This window comes from Gekko japonicus, unplaced genomic scaffold (genome assembly GCF_001447785.1).
Source record: "Gekko japonicus isolate JY-2015 unplaced genomic scaffold, Gekko_japonicus_V1.1 scaffold1237, whole genome shotgun sequence".
NCBI lineage: Eukaryota > Metazoa > Chordata > Lepidosauria > Squamata > Gekkonidae > Gekko > Gekko japonicus.
In genome coordinates this window covers 333566-354527 of record NW_015172593.1, presented here as the reverse complement: position 1 = coordinate 354527, position 20962 = coordinate 333566, and the positions used below count along the sequence as shown (strand labels likewise).

The window sequence follows — 20962 nt, the reverse complement described above, 5'->3', positions numbered from 1 at the left end:
GACAGCTGTGCCAGAGCTTGTGACTGACCCAAGGTCACATCAGCAGGTGCAAGTGGAGGAGTGGGGAATCAAACCCGGTTCTCCCAGATCAGAGTCCGCACACTTAACCACTACACCAAACTGGCTCTCTGTTAACTGTTCCTAGTTAACAGATCCCACAGGCAGGAGAGAGGTGGAAATGCCTCAGCCTCGATGAGTCCAGGGCACTCAAGGGGTTCCTGGCAGCAGGCAATGGTCCTAAAGGGGTCTTCACTCCAAAACTGGATCACTGCCGCCTCCCTGTGCTCTCACAGTTGTATCCTTCCCGTAACTCCCACTGAAGTGCCTTAACTGCTCTCTAGCCTGGCTGTGCTGGCCCATTCAGCTCCACACAAACTGATCTGAGCTACCAGCCAGTCCCACCTTGGGTGTCAAATGGCCTTTGACCTCAGAGCTGAGAGGCAGAGCACTGAATCTGATATCACAAGTGATCTGGAAGAAAGATGGAGCATATAAAAGGGAGAGGGGAGAGGCGAAAAGGAGCCCGTTTTGCTCCTTCCTCCCCTGACGTTGATTTTCTCTGGCACCAACACTCAACCTAGACCCCTCAGATTAGCCTCCTTTGAGTCAAGGGGACCAGATAAAGGAGAGGCTGAACCGGCTACTCCACCGAGTTAAGAGAGTGCCACCTCCAGTCTTAGAGCACTCTGGAATAAGTCCCCTTCACCAAGCAGCCTGATCTCCTGTCAATATTGACCAAGCCCTGTGCTAATATTTGAGGCCGCATGGCTGGCAAACCCAGCCCTGTTATAAATTCAAGGCGGAGCATGCCTGGCAATGGAAGGGGTGATCAAAAGAGACCGGCAATGGGTTGTATCGAACCCTTATTCTATATAGCCTTCTAATGGTCCTGTGGGACATTAACGCCTCCGTGAGCTTCCACCCCACCGCCATCCACTGGGGTCAGCCTCACAAAAGAGAGTCCAAGATCACCGTCCAGGGCTCCACTTTCAAAGGGATTGGTGCTTTTGTTTTAGTAGCAGCTCAAATGCACACACCCCTTCTCTCCAACTTTGGTGTATTAGCTGTCTGGGAGCAGCGAAAGGATAATGGAAGAGTTCTGCAGATACCAGATTCTGAGCCATGAGCTAGAACTTTAAGATGAAGGGAGAAGACCCTTCATCTGCATCATTTAAGTTTATTTTGTTCTGCACAATTTGCCATACTCTCAAGTTGCAGGTTAGCTTTATTTGGTTTTGCAAGAACCAGGAAAAAATAAAAAGAAGGAAGGACACAGAGTGGGCTGCAAGGTAAAAGGGCCAGGGTAAAGCAACCACCGAGGAGAGACTAAAAAGAGATATTTAATGAGTTACGGGCCCACTCCTTTCAGCTTAAAGCCCTGCCGTTTCCCATACCAGATACTGGATCTGGAGCCTGTGCAAATCTGTGAATGTAGCAGTGGTGGAAAGCGCTGTCAAGTGGTGGCCGATTTATGGCGACCCCGTAGGATTTCCAAGGCAAGAGAGGAACAGAGGTAGTTTGCCATTTCCTGCCTCTGCGTAGCAACCCTGGACTTCCTTGGTGCTCTTCCATCTAAGTACAATGCAGGGCTGACTCTGTTTAGCTTCTGAGATCTGATGAGATCAGGCAAGCCTGGGACATCAAGGTCAGTGCAGTGGTGATCGTGGAAAGTGCTGTCATGTTTCAGCCGTCTTATGGCAACCCCGTAGGGCAGGGGTCCCCAACCTTCTTGTGCCTGTGGGCACCTTAGGAATTCTGACAAAGGTCAGTGGGTACAGTCACAAAATGGCTGCCACGGGAGGCCACGGCAGGTGGGACTAACCACAAAATGCCAGGGGTCGAGGTTATATACAACTCTAAGGGTGCGTTCAGACGCACCGTTTGATCTGGTGTCGTCACGTTTCAGCAACGGATTTTATCTGCATGATCACACAGTCAACATCTGCCTCCCATCCCCAGCCATTGGTTTCCGGCTGAAAACCGCTTTAACCCGGAGTATTTTGTTACCAGGTCCCAAAGTGGTATTTTCTCAGCTCTCCTGTTAATGCTGCATTTCCCCCCTGTGTGATTGCTCATCCGGTGTCAAGCCACTTCCGGTTTAAACCCCCTCCCTGCTCGAAAGCTGCCCGAGGCTTCCGCTTTTCACCCACCTTTTTTTTTTTAGCGTCAGCGGTGCGCGCATAGACAGAGCTCCGCTACCATGTTTAGAAAACCGACATTTAAACAATCACTTGTTTTAGAGTTTAGATGAGTTCAGGATCTCACGGAGGCCATTTTTGGGTCAAACTTTTAAAGGGAAGTCTTTTGTTGGAGGGATTGGATTGATTCGCCCTGGTGGTTTTGTGCACGCGCTATGATAGTTTCGCCCCCCATTCTACGGAGGGGTGCCTATGCGCATGCGCAAACTGAGAATTTTTTTTAAAAAAACTGCTGACGCACACTCTTGCGCGTTGGTAGTGTAGACGCCGGGGAGCAACATGACTGTGCGGTGAGGCGGGATAAGGGAGGTAAGTGTGATCGCGATTATCCAGATCAAATATAATCTGGTTAGAACTGGAGCAGTTTAACCCGCTCTCAACACGACCGCACCCTAATAGCAACTCTTCAAGATTTCCGTTTATTGGGATTCGTTTTAATCTGCACAGCCAATCAGAAGCCCTGCTGGGGGGAAACCCCATCTAGCCCTGCCCACTTTCTAAAAACACTTGGCAGGCACCAGGAGAGGTGTGGGCGGGCACCATGGCTCCTACAGACAGCACGCTGGGGACCCCTGCCGTAGTGTGTCCAATGCAAGAGACGAACAGAAGTGGTTTTGCCTTTGCCTGCCTCTGTGTAGCAACCCTGGACTTCCTCGGTAGTTTCCCATCTAAGTACTAATCAGGGCCGACCCTGCTTAGCTTCCAAGATCTGATAAGAACGAGCTAGCCCGGGCCATCCAGGTCAGGGGTGAATATGTTGTTGTTCAGTCGCACAGTCGAGTCCAACTCTTTGCGACCCCATGGAACAGATCCCACCAGGCCTTCCGGTCTTCCGCTGTCCTCTGAAGATGGCTCAATTTCATGTTTGTTGCATCGCTGACACTGTCCAACCATTTCATCCTTTGCCGGCCCCGTCTTCTTTGACCTTCAATCTTTCCCAGCATCAGGGTCTTCTCCAGTGAGTGCTCCCTTCTCATTTGGTGGCCAAAGTATTTGAGCTTCAGTGTCATTATCTGGCCTTCCAGGGAACAGTCAGGGTTGATTTCTTTTAGGATTGACTGATTGGATCTTCTTGCAGTCCAAGGGACTCTCAAGAGTATTCTCCAGCACCATAGTTCAAAAGAATCTATTCTTCGGCGCTCGGCCTTCCTTATAGTCCAACTCTCGCAGCCATACATGACTACTGGGAATACCATTGCTTTGACCATGCGGACTTTCAAAAGGGGTGAATATAGGAATACAAAAAGGAAAAGGAAAAGGCAGACAGCAGATAACAAGAGAAAGCAAGAGCAGCAACATCAGTCAATGGTAAAAAGTTCAACGTACCCAGGGGTCATTTCGTAGAAAAAGAGCTAGGGGAACTCATTAGCATAACTCATTAGCATATGCCACACCCCCTGACATCAGGGGCCCGGCGGTGGACCTGCAAAGTCAGCGGGAGTGCGAGGAAGCCCCGCCAAGGCCCTCCCGGCAGGGTGGGGAGAGGTGGGGAGGAAGCAACTTACCCTCCCTCTTCTCCTGCCTCCTCCTGGCTGAATGAGGGCTGGAAGCGGGGCGGCCAGAAGCAGGGGGCGGGGCTTCGTCATGTGCCCCGCCCCCTGCACCTCACCCGGGGGAACTGCGTTCCTCCATGTTCCCCCGCGTTCCCCCCCGAAATGACCTCTGAACGTACCCATCGCTGTTTGACAGAAGGATCGTGAAGGCTCTACTTACTACTCAGACAGCCAGATGGAAAAGATGAGCAGTGCCTGTTGCGTCATGTTCCTCCCTCAGGATTTGGCCTGTCTGCTGAGGGGGGTGCTGGGCACAAATGAGCGTCTGGCTGTTCCAAGCACCTGGGAGGTCAGCTGCATCTGTGTGGCCAGAATGGGGTTCGAACCCACTTTGCCTGGCTAGGATTTGCAGTTGAGTTTGGACTTGGGGGAGGGAGGAGTTAATAGGACATTACAGTGAACTTACTGCTCTTGTGCTTGTTCCTGCATCTGTATAATAACAAATCTGGAAGCCAGCGTAGGTAGCTGTTGGGAGTATTGGACTAGGACCTGGGAGAGCCAGGTTCGAATCCCTAATCTGCCATGCAATGCTCCCTCTAAGCTGTGGAGTCTTGTGAGCAAAAATTCTACTTTGTGAGCTACTGGCATTAAAGTTGTGAGCCAGCGATTTGGCTACTGCATAAATTATTTGGTCTGGAGCTGGAGGCTAAAAAACGGTGAGCTAGCTCACACTAACTCAGCTTAGAGGGAACACTGCTGCCACGCTACCTGTGTGACCTTGGGCGGGTCACTCTCTATCAGTCTACCTCACAAGCTGGCTGTTGCAAGGATAAAGTGAAAGAAGAGAGGATGGTGTTGTTTTGGGTTCCTACTGGGAAGGGAAATGGGATATAAATATCTAAATAAAGAAATAGGTAGATATAAGTCTATAGTTTAAGCAAAAAGACTATTAAACAATAATCCTCCCACGTTTTCTCCTCCAAAAGGAAACTTGCCCCAGGGTGGACTGGGAGGAAAACAACAGCTCTGTTAAAATGCCCTGCCTCTTGGACTGCCTGGCCTCAGATTCCAAAGGAAGGAGGCCGGGGGAAAGAGCCAGCCCGCCCGCTCATCCATCCCTATGTTTTGCAGGGCTCAGTTGGGTGTCACCTTCCCCATGCCACAAGATGGCTTGACTGGGTGATTATGCCCTTCTTGCCACGGGGCAGGCGAGGCCCAGGTAGGAGGACCCAGCCACCAGCCCAACAGGAGAAGTCCTGGTGCTCACAATGGCCAATCTGCCCCTGGCTTGCCCCATGCCTCCGGTGGTTCAGGGAACCCAGACATCTGAAGGTAAACAAGGCATCCATGAGCTGGGGTAACAGGAGAAGAGACCAAGGTAGAAGAGAAGGAGTTTTCATGTTATACTTAGACACACACCCACCCCAACAACTGCGCATAGAACAGCGGCACAGCTCATTGTTATGAATGGTTAGGCTCCCAAAAATGAAGACACAGGACACTCTAGTAGGGTTGCCAGCTGCCAAGTGGGCACAGCCAAAAGAGTATCACGGGAAAAAGGTAAATCAAAAAACAAACATAACCATGAAATCATTACTAGAGAACATTCACAACATATAGTTTATATGTTGAAAAGCTCAAAAATAAGGTTCATTAAAAACTCATTTCAGTCCAGTAATTCAAAGCAACCCATCCATCAGTACTCCAAACACTTTTAAAGTGACGCGTGCCCTAAATATACAGTACTGGCAGACTTTTAAAGCCAGCTGGTGGAGTGGGGGGGCCCAGCAGTTGGGCCAGGAGGGTTTGCTTCACCTCTCCCTCCAGATTAGGGAGCTGGCTCTTGCCTCCCTGGGATTCCTTTGACGCTCTCCGCTATCTCGCCCTCCTTTTCTTATTATCTCCACTAGGCCTGAAGTGAATCAGCAGCCGACCTGGGGACTCCCAATTCTCTTTTCAAAAAAAGTGATTATGTAAAGAATAGCAAGGTTATGATCCCTGATGGGTGTAGTGCAGATTTCGTAGAGTGACCCGTGAATGACTCAAGCTAACCAGCCAGGAAGCACGGCTGAAATACCTTGGGAACACCTTCTTCAGACGGAAGGTACCTCGGGTTATTGATTTCTGGATCTGGACCGCAGAAGCAAATCCTTCAAGGATCGGCCTCCTGCCTTCCCCCCCCGCCCCGCCCCAGGAACTGTATTGACTCACGTTCCCAGCACCTCCCGGAATTCGTAGATCTCCCGGATATCTCCCGCTCGTTTCTTCCAACTGGGCTCATCTTCCTCCAAAGGCATGGTTCTTCCCAGGCTGAATTGGGTGGCCCAATCTCCAGCTGGCCAGGAGCAGCGGGACGGAAAGACGAAGCAAACTTAGGGCCTAGGAAGGCAAGGACAGAGGTGGTGTTGAAACATGGGAAGCTGAAGACAGGGGCTCAGACTGCACCCCCGGATCTCCACAACATTTATGAGAAGGGGAAGGATGGCACAACAGGGGCAGAGGGTGCCTCACACATTCAGTTCTGTCTCACTGAGGGCTTAATTACACACTACGCTTTTACCCAATAAGGTCTCAGGATTGGGTTGACAGCAGCGTTCCCTCTAAGCTGAGTTAGTGTGAGCCAGCTCACAGATTTTTCGCCTCCGGCTCACACGTTTTTTGCCTCAGCTCAGGAAGGAGGGCTCCAGAGCAAAACTGATTGACGCAGCAGCCAAATGGCTCGCTCACCACTTTAAGGCCAGGAGCTCACAAAGTAGAAATCTTGCTCACAAGTCTCCACACCTTAGAGGGAACCATGGTTGACAGGTGTGGTCTGTGAGTTCTCAGGTGTAAAAAGGTAAAGGTAAAGGTTCCCTTGCTACACATACAGTCGAATCCGTTCACCTTAGAGGGAACCATGGTTGACAGGTGTGGTCTGTGAGTTCTCAGGTGTATGCAGGTCCAATTCAGAACCAGACCACAACACATAGGGTGAGGGGATTTAAACCTTCACCTGCATTATTTCCCTCCAGGGAACTGAAAAGACAACAGGGTACTACTATTTGTCCCACTGGGGAAAGTTCCACGTAGCCCATCAGTACCTGTCAAGTTTCTTCAATGGGGCAAAAAATAATTATCCAGTGCTATTTAAGGTCAGGAACACAGTGTGGGGAGAAGGCTTATTGCCCCCTCTCCCCACAAATTATGGGCCCAATCTGAATCAGGCCCATACATGCCTGGCAACACAGACCTCCAAGACCAAGCCTGTCGACTAGGCCCAGGGACCTACCTGAGGAAAGCATACTCTGTGTTTTGACCCTCAGTTCATCACATTCATACAGAGCTGCAGCTACCTGTTCCTTCCCAGCAAAAGGCTCCAATCCAAAGGCTGTTGATCTACATCAACAAATGGACATTCTTAAGAGAAGCAGCTTAGTTATAAATAGTTTACTTGCAGACATCGGTATTCCTATCCCAAAATCTACCAAGTTCCCCTAAGCACTTCACTTTTTACCGCTACCCTCTGTGACCTCAGAGGTGCCTGTGCAAGGACCATGCGGCCTTTCCAAAAGCGGGTGTAGCTGTGACCACAGACACAGCTAAGGTCTTATTTTGCTTCAGCTCATCTCACCCCATTCCTCTCCATTATTCTTCACTGTTATGCCCTTAAGCATAGACTTTAGCCTATTTAGTAACATTACTGCTATCTCCATGACAACAGCCATAGTTCTCACAACACTGAAAACACAGTTCCTGTTTTTGCCCTACCCTGCATCTCCTGGGGGCAGACTTGCCCATTCTCTCCACCACCACCCCTTAAGGACCAGACCCCATGCTTGATCGGCGATTCAGCCAGCACTCACACAAACATAAGCAAGCCGCAATGGGGGCTTCTGCAAAGGCTGTACAAAGGAAAGGTGCATTTGTGCCTGAAGTGCTTTATTATTATTTATTGGATTTTTGACCGCCCTTCCCAGAATCCGGGCTCAGGGTGGTTTACAGTGATATAATACCAGAAAAAGAACAATTAAAACCAAGATAGCAAACAATAAAACATTCGATTATAGAAAAAAACCCAAGATGGTTTCTGAGTCCTGATGGTGTCACTATCTCGTGGTGTGTATGTGTGTGTGTGAAAAAAGTGGAGGTGGGAGTGTCAAGATTAGGGTTGCCAAGTGTACTTACCCTTGGCAGCGGGGCAGTCTTGCCGGGCTCCGGGAGCTCCTCCAGGACACGCGTGCGCCACCAGCACGTCACAGGAAGTGATGTGCTACGTCGCTCACGCTGGGGGCGTGGCCACGCCCCCAACGTGAGCGATGTGGCTGCGTCACCCCTGGTGACGTAGCTTCGGGGGGGGGAGTTTCCCCCAGGGCCCGATTCCGCCGCGGAAATCGGGCCTCCAAAGCGGGGGTTTCCCCGCCCCCCGCCCCTACTTGGCAATCCTAGTCAAGATGGAACTGTTGCCACCGTCAGGCAAATGCCTGGTGGAACATCTCTGCCTTACAAACCCTGCGGAACCATAATAAGTCCCGCAGGGCCCAGATGGAACTTGGCAGACAGTTCCACCAGGTTGAGGCCAGGGCAGAAAAGGCCCTGGCCCTGTTTGAGTACATCTGGATTTCTCTTGGGCCAGGGACCACCAGCAAATGTTGATCAACAGAGTGCAAGGCTCTCCAGGAGAGGCGGTCCCGAAGATATGTAGGTCCCTGGCCATTAAGGGCCTTAAAGGTCAACACCAACACCTTGAACCGGATCCATTACTCCACTGGAAGCCTGTACTTCTTGTTGCCTGTACGTCTGCCACAGAAGGAAAGGCTGATTTCAGTTAAAAATACATACTGTTCACACATGCTCTAAAAAACAGAATTACGTAATACTGTTTTTCCCTCCTGCGCAGGAAGGTTGCATTCAGTGAATCAGTTTGAAGGCTGTTCCTCTTTAAAGAGAGGTCTTTATTCTCTCAGGGCCAATCTACATACACAATTCTTTGGAATGCTTCCATGCATCAAAAAAATTTTGCCCATGAGAGCTGGCATGTCTGAAAGAAAGGTTCTAGGGTTAGCCTCTGCTTATGTGGCGCTGTAAAGACTCATAAGCTTTTATTCTAGCATCAGCTTTCAAGGACCACAACATCTGACAAAGCATGTTCTAGTCCACAAAAGCTTATGCCAGATCAAACACGTGGATTTTTAAGGTGCCACAAGACTCCTAATATGATGGCTTTCCATCTGCAGGACCTTCAGATGTTCAAAACTACAATCTGCCACCAGCATTCTGAAATGGCATTATCCCGGGAGGACCACAGCATGCTGTTCTTCTGAACACGTAGTTGGCTATGTGTGAAGAAAGCATTAAAGTCCATGTGTTAAAATGAATATAACTGTCTGTGTGAATTTAAGGAACAGGAGTAGTTGTTTTAGCTTCCACTTAGGTAGGGCCACTCACGGCTCCCTAACAAGAGCCAAACCTCTACCTCTCTCCAAGTTCCACAAGTTCTAGGGTTGTCAGGTCCAGTGTTCCCTCTAAGCTGAGCTAGTGTGAGCTAGCTCACAGTTTTTTAGCCTCCAGCTCGCAGATGTTTGCCTTAGCGCAGGAAGGATGGCTCCAGAGCAAACTAATTTATGCAGTGGCCAAATTGCTCACTCACAACTTTAATGCCAGTAGCTCACAAGGTAGACTTTTTACTCACAGGACTCCACAGCTTAGAGGGAACATTAGTCAGGTCCCACCTGGCCACCGGTGGGGGATGGGGGGTAGGGGTGCCAGATCTAGGTTGGGGAACCCCTGGAGATTTGGGGGGTGGAGTCTGGGGAGAACAGGGACCTCAGTGGGGTACAATGCCATACAGTCTTCCCTCCAAAGCATACATATTCTCCAGGGGAACTCATCTGTGTAGTCTGGAGAGGAGCTGTAATTCCGGGGATCCCCCGATCCCTCCTGGAGGCTGGCATCCCTATCCACAATTCCTTTCTCTACACTTCCATGCATATATTCATCATCTTTCCAGACTTCAGTCTATTCTACAGGTATAAGATACACAGAGGAAAATCAGTCATTTTTTCATTCCATGCAGTCAGGTTGCCACCCGGGCAGAAATGTTTGCATCACGGCTATTTAAAAGAAGAAGAAGAAAGAATTCAAAACATCAACAGACCATTTAAAACCAACATGCATCCAGACGAATTAACCACCTATGGCTGAATGGCATCTTTACCACCCAGGGTAACATTATTCCCCTCGTGGAATGATCCAGCCCAGGCACCTAGCAGCTAAAATGACCATTTGCAATCCAAATGTAAGAAGTAAATGGCAAAGACCAGAGCTTAGCGAAGAAAGCACTGTCAAGGCCAGGTCTGATGAGAATCAGGGGACAGCTTGTTGGCTCTTTATGTTGGGCTCGCTGTATTCTTATTTTATTGTTATGATATCTGTTTTTAAATTAGCAGGCCACCTTGAGCCTCTGTTTTACGTAGGAAAGGGTAGGATAGAAATGATCTGAATCAGATGACGTTCATGAGTCAATGGTGTCCGGTTGTATAATTTCAGGGGGGGGGGGAACCCTTTTTATTCCTAGGCAGCAGCTAATTTTTAATGAGTATCATGTCTTGAACTAAGCGAGGGATGGAGGGCTGGCAGTGTGGTTCCACCCAAACTAGACGCTACGCATTAGATGCATATAAAAATCTTTTGATGGGATTTTTTTTTAAATGAAAAGCCGCTGTGGGAGACTATTAATTTGAACAGAAGAATGGGGGAGTGGGGGGGGGCAGGGATTGCTTAGCTGTTTCTCTCACGACCATTTTCCTGTCCAAATCATCCTCTCCCCAGATGCTGGGGGGGCGGGGGAGAGAGACAGGTGTGAGGACCAGGCCGGCTTCCTTTCTCCATCCATTGTCACATCCTCCTTGGCACCTATGATTCCTCCAGCACTGGGAGAGTCAGGAAAATTAGAGTCTGAAGAAGACAGGTAAACAGAAAACCAAAAAGCAGACACTGTTGCCTTCAGCCTAGTGATCCACCCCAGCCTGAATATGGGAAAGCCTGCTTAAGTCGATGGTGCACCACAAGGCTTTCTAGGGCAAAAAACTTGGGCGGGGGGGGGGGGGGGGGGGGGAGACAGCACCATCATCCTCATTTACGGACTTAGCTACTGCTGATTGAAAGCCGGATTTGAAGTTCAGGGCAGGGGAAGCATATAAAGCTAGAAATGCTAGAGCGGTGGTACTGCCAGGTCCCCCCTCCTGGCCACTGGTGAGGCGGTGGTGGGCACTGTTCACTCTAAGCTGTGGAGTCTTGGGAGCAAAAATTCTACTTTGTGAGCTACTGGCATTAAAGTTGTGAGCAAGCGATTTGGCCGCTGCATGAATTAGTTTGCTCTGGAGCCGTCCTTCCTGAGCTAAAGCAAACATGTGTGAGCCGGAGGCTAAAAACCTGTGAGCTAGCTCACACTAACTCAGCTTAGAGGGAACACTGGTGGTGGGAGGTAGCATTGCCAGCTTCAGGTTGGGAAACTCCCAGAGATTTTGGGGGTGGAGCCTGGGGAGGACAAGGGACCTCAGTGGAGTACAATGCCAGAGAGTCCACCCTCCAAAGCATCCATTTTCTCCAGGGCAACTGATCACTGTAGTCTGGAGTTGAACCACAATTCCAGGAGATCCCCAGGTCCCATCTGGAGGCTGGCATCCCTAACGGACAGCTATTTTTGCAACTACCTGCAACCAAAAGAGCCCCATGGGGAATGTGTGCCGCCCACCAAACACACACACAGTAATATAACTATGAATATAGTTATATAGGAGCTGTAGTGGCTCAAGTGGTTAAGACGCTGAACTGCAGGCTGTGTAGTTCAGCAGTTCGAGACCCGGGTGCCACATGATAGAGTGAGCTCCCATCTCTAGTTCCAGCTCCTGCCAACCTAGCAGTTTGAAAGCAAGAAATTGCAAGTAGATAAACAGGTACCACTTCGGTGGGAAGGTAACAGCGTTCCGTGCGCCTTGGTGTTTAGTCATGCCGACCACATGACCACGGAAACGTCTTCGGACAGCGCTGGATCTTCGGCTTGGAAACGGAGATGAGCACCGCAACCCAAGAGTCGGATTCGACTGGCTTTCGAGCAGGGGAACCTTTACCTTTACCTTTATAGGTGTTATATATATGTGTGTGTGTGTGTGTGTAACTATAACGTTTAAAAAAACTATACTAGAATACCGCCGCACATTAAGGGTTTATTTATTTATTTGTTCAATTTATACCCTGCCCTCCCTGTGGGCGGCTTACATAAAAATAAACACATAAATAACAACTCAGGTTGCCCCTGAGTCCTCACCCTTCACCAGCCCTTGTGTACCAGGCGTGAGGGGAAGGGCTTCCCTCTCTGCCTTCCCGCTCTCTTTCTCCTCAGCCTGAGGCACAGCAGGTCGGGTGAGCATGAGATTGCCAAGGCCCCTGGAGGAGGGCCAGCTGGCTGTGGAGGAAGCCAGCCTACTGTGGCCAGGTGCCTCTTTTTCTTGGATGGCTGCCATGGTGGTAGTCGAACTCTCTTTTTCTCTGCAGTCAGCTTGGTCTCCTCCTGGCAGTTGCCGGGTGCTGGGATGAGAGCGCAGAGGCTGAGGGGTGGGGTGGTTATTGGAGAGGGCAGGCCTTCTTCCACCTCTAGAATGAGGGCTACACCTCAGGGAGGCTCACGGCTTAGCTGTCCTCCACTCCCTCCAGCTGCAGCTATTTCAAAGCAGGAACTATCTGCCTACCGGGCAATGACCTTTCCTGGAACACGGCGTTCGGTTTCCAGCTCTGGATTGAGAAATACCTGGAGATTTGGGGGGCGTAGCCTGGGGAAGGGCAGGGTTTGTGGAGGGGCAGGACCTCAACAGGGTGCAATGCCATAGAGTCCACCCTCCAAAGCCCCCATTTTCTCCAGAGGAAGTGATCTCTATTGCCTGGAGATCAGTTGTAACCAGTGTTCCCTCTAAGTTGAGTTAGTGTGAGCTAGCTCACAGTTTGTTAGCCTCTGGCTCACACATTGTTTGTCTTCGCTCAGGAAGGATGGCTCCAGAGCCAGAAGTCAGTATTGCGCATCTTATCCTTTAGGGTCAGTATTATTTTACTTAGAATATTTCTATCCTGCATTTCTAAAAATCTTGCTGGAAGTGGCTAACAGTGATGATAAAACAATAAGTAATATGGTTAATTTAAAATAACTTTTAAGATCCAGACACTAAAACTTGCAGCAGTGAAAACAGTCAGTAAAACCAGCAATATAAAAGTTATTTGTAAACAGAAGGCTAGCCATAGAGAGTGGTATGAAAATCCCAGAAAGGTGTCAGCTAGCTGAAAGGATGGGTGAAGAGGAATGTTTCCCTTTGTGTTTAAATTAAAAGCCAGTAAAATAGTTACCAGGCAGCCTGCATTGGGGAAGATGTTCCAACAACTGGGGCAACTGCTACTTAGAAAGCTCTGTCCGTGATTACTATTCACCTTACTTCTATAGGTGACGGCACTAAGAGAAGGACTTCCAATGATAAAAAGAATTGAGGGAAAGGAATTGTAGTAACAAGCTATAGACTTTTCTGAATGAATGCATTTGGACTCGTTCTAACAAAGCTTGTGGTGGGAATCAAATATACTCTTGCAAGGGTTGGAGTCAGTGTTCCCTCTAAGCTGAGTTAGTGTTCCCTCTAAGCTGAGTTAGTGTGAGCTAGCTCACAGTTTGTTAGCCTCTGGCTCACACATTGTTTGTCTTCGCTCAGGAAGGATGGCTCCAGAGCAAACGAATTGATGCGGCAGCCAAATCACTTGCTCACAACTTTGATGCCAGTAGCTCACCAAGTAGAACTTTTGCTCACAAGACTCCACAGCTTAGAGGGAACTTTGGCTGTAACAGCAAAAATCTCCAGGTCTCACCTGGAGGTTGGCAACCCTAAACATGGGAAGGGTGCCACATTGGGGAAGAGCCACAGGTTTCATGTCAAAGAGCCACAAGAGGCTCCCGAACCATGGGTTAAGTATCACTGTGTTAAAGTAATACCCCCTATACTTAGTTTCCAGTTTGATTTGGAAAATCCAAAGGTGGTCCCTGCCTGTTGGGTGGGGCAGGCCCTGTTCCCAGGATCAGGAAAAATATGGGGGGGGGGGAGCACTATATGGTAGGGTTGCCAAGTGATTGCTGAGGGCAGGAATTCCCTCTACTGCCCATCTTTGCTCCAAAAATCATTGTGGTGGAAATGGAAGGGCTAGAAAGGTATCCCACAATGCCATTTCTAGCTGCACAACCTAAAGTGACATCACCGCGTTCATCCTTGAGTGCCCAGCAACGTGATGATGCCACTTCCAGTTCTGCAGCTGGAAAGGGCATTGGTGAGTCTCTGAGGCCCTCCCCCCCAGTCTCCTAGGTGGGTGAGCCAACCATGTTTGGTAGTGCCAACCAGGGCTATTTTTGGGCAGGAACGCACAGGAACGGAGTTCCGGCTGACTTCAGAGTTGGCCACGCCCACTACAGCCAAAACCTCTGCATGTGTGGCTACAGAGGGAAGGCCTGGAGATCACCCCCCTCTCCAGCAACTCCAAGGCGGGCAGGCCAGGGGGCCCTGGAAGGATCGGGGTGGCATTTAAATGACTCCCCACACCTTCCCCAGCCTGTCCAAGGGCCAGCTTGCCCGGGCTCTGCACAGCCGCGGGGCGCCCTGGCAAGCCAAGGAAAGACATGGGGTGTGGCCTATTCTGCCAAAAAGCTGTGCTGTCAGGGGTGTGGCCTAATATGCTAATAGGTTTCTGCTGTTGGGTGTGGCCTATTATGCTAATGAGTTCCTTCTGTGCTTTTTCTACAAAAAAAGCCCTGGTGCCAGCTGTAAACTTGGTGTTGCAAGGGCACACAGCCATTCACTCTTGATGCTGCTGATGGCAAACTTTCAAAAGTGTTAGGAGGCAGAGCTACACAGATCTCATGTGACAAGTATAAAAGGTTGCCCTCTCTCTCCAGCCTTGTTCACACATGCTGGAGAATGAAGAGGTAAAATGGACTGCAACATTTCCAGCTGTGTGGGGCAATGTTCCCTCTAAGCTGTGGAGTCTTGTGAGCAAAAACGCTACTTTGTGAGCTCCTGGCATAAAAGTTGTGAGTGAGCAACTTGGCTGCTGCATAAATTAGTTTGCTCTGGAGCCATCCTGCCTGAGCTAAGGCAAAAATGTGTGAGCCGGAGGCTAAAAAACTGTGAGCTAGCTCACACTCACTCAGCTTAGAGGGAACACTGGTGTGGGGTGAACTCCAGCTTTGAATGTCCCTTTATATTAAAAAAAAGAACTCCCTGAAAACAGAAAGCCAGCACAGCTAGGAAAGAAGCATCAAGCCTCTCTCTTTTTGTTTGCTGAGCTACTGTTCGTTTGCAGGGAGCTTTTGTCTTTAGCATAGGAGTTCCAGAATTTGATCCAGACCTGACACTATGGTCAGACAGGAAAGGAGCTTTCTAACCCCTTCCTCCCCAGTGTGAACAGCAACAGATGCTCCAGCAAACCAGTCCTGGAGACTCTAAATCAGAGGTGACATAAATGTCACTTTAACGGGCCAGGCCATGTGTGCGAAAACAATGTCATGCCAGGTACCAGAGATAGAAACTGTATAAAGGACAGCTCCAAGTTGATGTATCCTCACTGCAAGGCCATGCTGAAGCCACAACAGTGGCTCCGCCCACTCCCTCCAGTACTCCCTTCCTTGTACCAGTTGCTTGAGGGCCACATAACAGCCCTGGATGGGCCGGTTCCGGCCCCCAGGCCTTATGTTTGACATCCCTGCTCTAAATGCCAACAATTTTCTAGGACATCAGTAGAAGCCCCATGCCAGATTTTTTTTTTTTTAACGAGAGATACCAGGGATTGAACTGCAGACACTGTGCTGTGGAACTCCTACCTCTGCCCCCTTTATTGACCATACACCACTCAAAAGTACAGTTATCAGATCTCCTTGCGTTCACGGTTCATGTCATACACGCACAGCAACTCTGCAAAAGTCAAGGGACTGCCCATCTGACTCTCAGCTGCTGGTGCAGTGATGGATCTCATAGAGACACAACCCATAAAGATAGCTCTGTGTACACAGAAGGGTACAAGCCCAGGCAGAGAAAGAGAGGATTCCAAGCAAAAGCCAAGGTAGACACAAGGTGATTTCGCACAAGACTTTGGCCCGAGGTGAACCCTCTGTTTCCTCCAGTACATCTTGTCAATTTCACACCACTTGACTCGCAGCCTGCTTTTAGCCCGGAGTTTTCCCCGATTTGCTCCGCATCAGCGTGATCCTCGTTTGCCAGGATTTTTCTTTTGCTTCGCAGTGATCTAGCCCGCCTACCTTCCCCCCTCCCCACTTTTCCCACGCCCATTAGCCCACCCCCTTTTTATTTTCTTTTTTAAAAAATGGTTATATCGTCCTATTGTAGCAATGACTGCATGGCATTTCATGGCAGTTTTCTATGGGGAAATGGCACCACGCAGTGCTCCCTCTCTGTGGGGTCTTGTGCACAAAAATTCTACTTTGCGAGCTCCTGGCATTAAAGTTGTGAGTGAGTGATCTGGCTACTGCATAAATTAGTTTGCTCAGGAGCCCTCCTTCCTGAGCTAAGAAAACTGTGAGTCAGAGGCTTAAAAACTGTGAGCTGGCTCACACTAACTCAGCTTAGAAGGAACACTGGCACCACGGCAAGTATCTCCAAGGGTGCCTGAACCAACAGGAGAAACACACACACACACACAACCACAACAGAACCAGGCACAGGGCCAGAGGCTCAGGCACACATCCCAGAGTTAGTCAGCGTGAGCATAGCTTTCCAGACAACGAAGCAACAAACGTCCCATCTGTATTTTTCCTCATTCACCCTGGATGTTAGTCACACAACACGAAGGCTGTCTTGTTATCCATATGGGAACATAGCAGAAAAATACTGGGGCGGGGGGAGGAGAGAGAAAGCCATCCTGCTCTTTCCCACCAACACACACAATTTTTAAAAGGTGCTGTGTTGTCAGGGGTAGCGGAGGAGGAGCACGCAGCACCTGTTTGAAACGGAGAGGGGGGGGGGGGCTTCTAGGATGGCCTGTCAGTAGGACCTGCCTGACAATTAAGGGAAAAAAACAACTTCTTTGCTAGATGAGTGCTTCCAAGTTCATACAGCTAACGGAGGGTAACGCTTAGCCTTAAGGGTTTCCTGAAAGAAAAAAACAAGGGAGCAAACAGTTCCATGACATGAGGAGATATGCTTTACTCATGTTGACACAGATGCTGTCCAACAGGTGCCCACAGCAAGGGTGGGAACAACAGTCCACAGAGTGGTCAGATCAGTAGCAACGGCCCCTGTAGAGAAAGGATTCCATTTCCCCCCCCAGACCTCCAAAGAGCATGATCTAGCGCAAGTGCAGAGAGATGAGATCTCTCAAAAGCAGAACGTAGGAAGAAGATGCCTAGATCTCTGGTGCAGAAATGAGGCACTAACAGTGCAACCCTAAGCAGACTTATACATCTCTTAAGTCTGCTGGCTTCAGTAGACTCACAAGAGTGCAATTCTGCTTAGGACTGCACTGTAAGTGATGGGTATTTTCTTTCTACTAAGTGTTTGTTGTAGGCTTTGAATACTTTTTACAGAACTCCCCCTTTTCCTGCTCTTCCTTTTATGTCGGATCACTCCCCCACACAACATGCTGCTCCGTAACAACCATAATAACTGTAGCAGAATTAAGATAATACTATCATTAAGTCTTTTTTTAAAGCCAAAAACCCCAGCCTTTAAGAAACAGTTCATGAAAAGATAATTTGGAAAAGTCTCCCCCGTACAATGACGATCATCACAAAGGGTTTTTATTCAAAGATAGGAACTTGACAGAACAAAGCTGAACAATGTGGCCAGAAGTAGTAAATAGTCACACACTGCGTACACTTACACAAACACAAAACTGTTGGTAGCTGACGAAGGGAGCTTTGAATCTTGAAAGCTTACGCCCTGGAAATATTGTTGGCCTCTAAGGTACTACTCGACTCGAATCTTGCTCTACAAACACCAAAGTAGGTGTACAAATGTAATGCGTACAAATGAATTATATAACACTCATGTCCAGATGCCGAGAAGTGCTACAGCAAGAAAAGACTCCATACATGCAGTTGCACACAGGGATACATTCACGTATGGAAAATTGAAGAAAGGTCCATGCTCACCTCTGGTTTCAGATACATGTGCACGATTAAATCAGACACCGATAAAATTGCAGATACACCACTACAGACAAGAAATTCTGCAGTGCATTCCCACCCCAGTGCAGAGTAGCAGAGAGAGGAGCATGCCATCTGAGATAGCGGGTTATCCCCACCAAGTGCTATCAGGGGAGGGGCTGTGGCTCAGTGGCAGAGCACCTGCTCTGCATGCTGAAGGTCCCAGGTTCAATCCCCAGCATCCCCTGTTAAAAGGACCAGGTTCTAGGTGATGGGAAAGAACTCAGCCTGAGAACCTGGAGAGCCACTGTCACATACACAGTAGAAAATGCCAACCTAGGCAGAACAAGGGTCTGATCTGACTCCGACCCATGCCCTGCCGGATTTGTTTAGTTTCTACAGGGCATGCAAAGCTGAATTATTTAGGTTGGCATTTGGAGGGTAACCACGCGTTTGGGCTGTTTTAACAGTGGTATCGTGATAGCTACATATTTTAATGTTAATATTTTAATGCTGTTAATTATTTGTTAATTATTTTAATGCTGTTTTTACTTTATTGGTTGTAATGTAAGTCACCACGAGACCCTTTGGGAGAATGGCAACTAAAAAAATCTAATAAATAAAATAAAGTATAAGGCAGCTTCATGTGTTCACAAAAACCACAGATGGATGTTCTGTTTCAGAGACACTCATACAGGATGCACTCATGGACTCTGGTGAGGGTGAAGGTTCACATGGAATAGTGCCAGGTATGATCACACACAGCAGTGGTTGTACCAAATAGTCTCTACAAACAGCAGAACGTGGTGATAAGATTCCTGAGGTGGCAGAATGGGCTGCACCACTCCAGACTGTTGGGGTGGGGGAAGCATCACATTTTCAGTGAGCCCCTTCATCTAAAAACTCCCTGCATTTTTTTTTTAAATACAGCACATCAAAAAGAATGGTTCCAGCCTAGCTTTTCACATGCTGAGCAAATCTTTCACTTATAGGGAATCATCAATGTAGGGGGTACCTTTGAGAAATACAATCCCCTCTCCCGCTGTCTGAGATGGTACAGTCCCTTTTCCTACCACCACCTCAGCACTCTGTCACCTCCTCATTCTGCTGCATATGTTGACCAAGCCACAGCTCAACACATGAAGCTGCTTTATGCCCTGCCAAGCCCTGGTTCATGTAGCTCAATATCAGCTCTTGTGACTGGCAGTGGCTCTCCAGGGTCTTCGGCAGATTCAGTCCTTACACCTGCTCCCAAGCCAATGATAAAATCTGGGGTCCTCTGCATGCAAAACAGGTACTCTACCGCCCAGCCACAGCCCTTCCCCAATACCTGATCAGTCACAGCTGTACAGGGGAACAGAGCACATTCATACCCACTGCAGCACATGCCCCCCCCCCCGCCTCCATGCTCAGGAGTGTTTCACACACATACCTCCCCCCCCCAAAAAAGAGAAAGATGCATCAATGCATCAAAAGAGAAAGCATCAATGCATCGGAACAGGTGTGCAGAGCAAGGCAAGTTCTCTGCCATGCCGAATGGTATGGAGGAAGGAAGAGCCGCACAGCTAAGATGTGCTGGCATGCTAACTGCAGACGGAGAGAGCCCCCCACCCCGAAGCTCAGTCTCACACGCATACACACAGCATGAAGACAGAAGTCCAATACAGAGAACCGATAGACAGAAGGAACACCGGCACGGAGACAACTGCACAGAGACAACCGCACAACAGACAGCCGCGCATGGACCTTGGCAGGTGCAGGGAGGAACACACCACATCTGGAGGAAGGGAGACAGGCAGACAAACCCTACCCCAGGAGAAAAGCTCCGGAAGGTGCCACGCACGTCGGCGGCGCCAGCCCCTGCCCAGAGACAGGTAGCCCGGGGCACCCGTCGCAGCCAAGGAGATGGACAACAAGCCATTCCACTTCCATCTGTCTCCGCCAAGTCCCTCGCCTTACTTACATGGGGGTTTGCGCTGGCTCCGCCGGGGGTGGCTGCCAGGCTGGCTGGGAGTGGCCCCTTTGTCCCCCTCCCCACTCCGCTGCGCGCAGGGCTCCAAGCGGCGGCGGCGTCGCTCCCCTCCAGCCCTCCAGCTTCTCCACCTCGCCCCCTCCCCAGAGATGTCACCACGAGGGGGCGGGGCTGAAGCCGACGGGCAACCAATTCGGAGCTCGGGAGGCGGGAGCTGCCTGGCGACGAGATTCAACTAACAGTAAACCGCGGGAGAGGGAGGGAGGGAAGGCGGGCAGAGGCTCTCCCATTCATAAATACGCGCACGCGCGAGCGCCCAAGGTGCAGGGTGGCCTCTTGTCCCGCGGCTGGGCCTGCCGCTGGCACGCGTTTTCCAAACAGCCTCCCCCTCATTCGGAAAGCCTTCCGTGGTTTCATAAGGCCCGAGGAAGCTCTCTTGCTAGAAAGCAAATAGTGCATGGATCCGCCTCCCCCCCCCCCGCCCCGCCTGCTTAGAAATCAGACCTCGTTCCCCGACCCTCCGGTCTATATCCCGGAAGTGTAGCATCTTCGAATGATTTAGGAAAGACTGCTCGCATATTCAGATGCACTTTGGTCCTTATTGTTGCACAGAACAAGGCTTGGGAGAGCTGCCTTCCTCTGTCGTGGTGAACAGGGTTGCCAACTGTAGGTTGGGAAATACCTGGAGATTTTGGGGGCGGAGCCTCGGGAGGACGAGGACCATAAAGGGTTATGATTCCATAGATTCACCCTCCAAAACAGCCATTTTTTTTCTGGGAAGTGATTTCTGTTGCCTGGAGATGAGCTTTAATTCGGGAGATCTCCAGGGCCCACCTGGAGATTGGCAATTCTATCTCAGTCAACCCCCCAGGATCCTGGGACACTGGTCAACCTACTCACCCACCACTTCTTCTCCTCACAGGTACTGTAGTCTTAGTTATAGCCTTAGATGTGAACACACATGGGAAAAGAGGTCTGATTACTGCCCTGAAAGGACACACCTTGGGCTTCAGGACAGAGGACAGGCAGTTTACCACACAGGCTTTGCTGTGTTCTTCCTCCAGTGAACAGCCATTCCCCAACTCACACATTAGATCCATATTCCTCCATCCATCACTAACTCCCCCCAGCATAAAAACGC

At 49.6% G+C, this 20962-nt stretch overlaps 1 protein-coding gene across 1 annotated transcript in view; it reads right to left on the bottom strand.

The window, feature by feature from the left end:
* CAMK1 (calcium/calmodulin-dependent protein kinase I) overlaps positions 1-19990 on the bottom strand; it is a 62357-nt gene extending 42367 nt beyond the window's left edge. Inside the window, exons 1-2 of the mRNA XM_015421544.1 lie at positions 19813-19990; positions 5903-6070 (exon numbers count right to left, since the gene is read on the bottom strand). Of these exons, the coding sequence (XP_015277030.1) occupies positions 5903-5988 (86 nt within the window). The 5' untranslated portion in view covers positions 5989-6070; positions 19813-19990. The remainder of the gene's footprint in view (positions 1-5902; positions 6071-19812) is intronic.
* Positions 19991-20962: the final 972 nt, after the last annotated feature.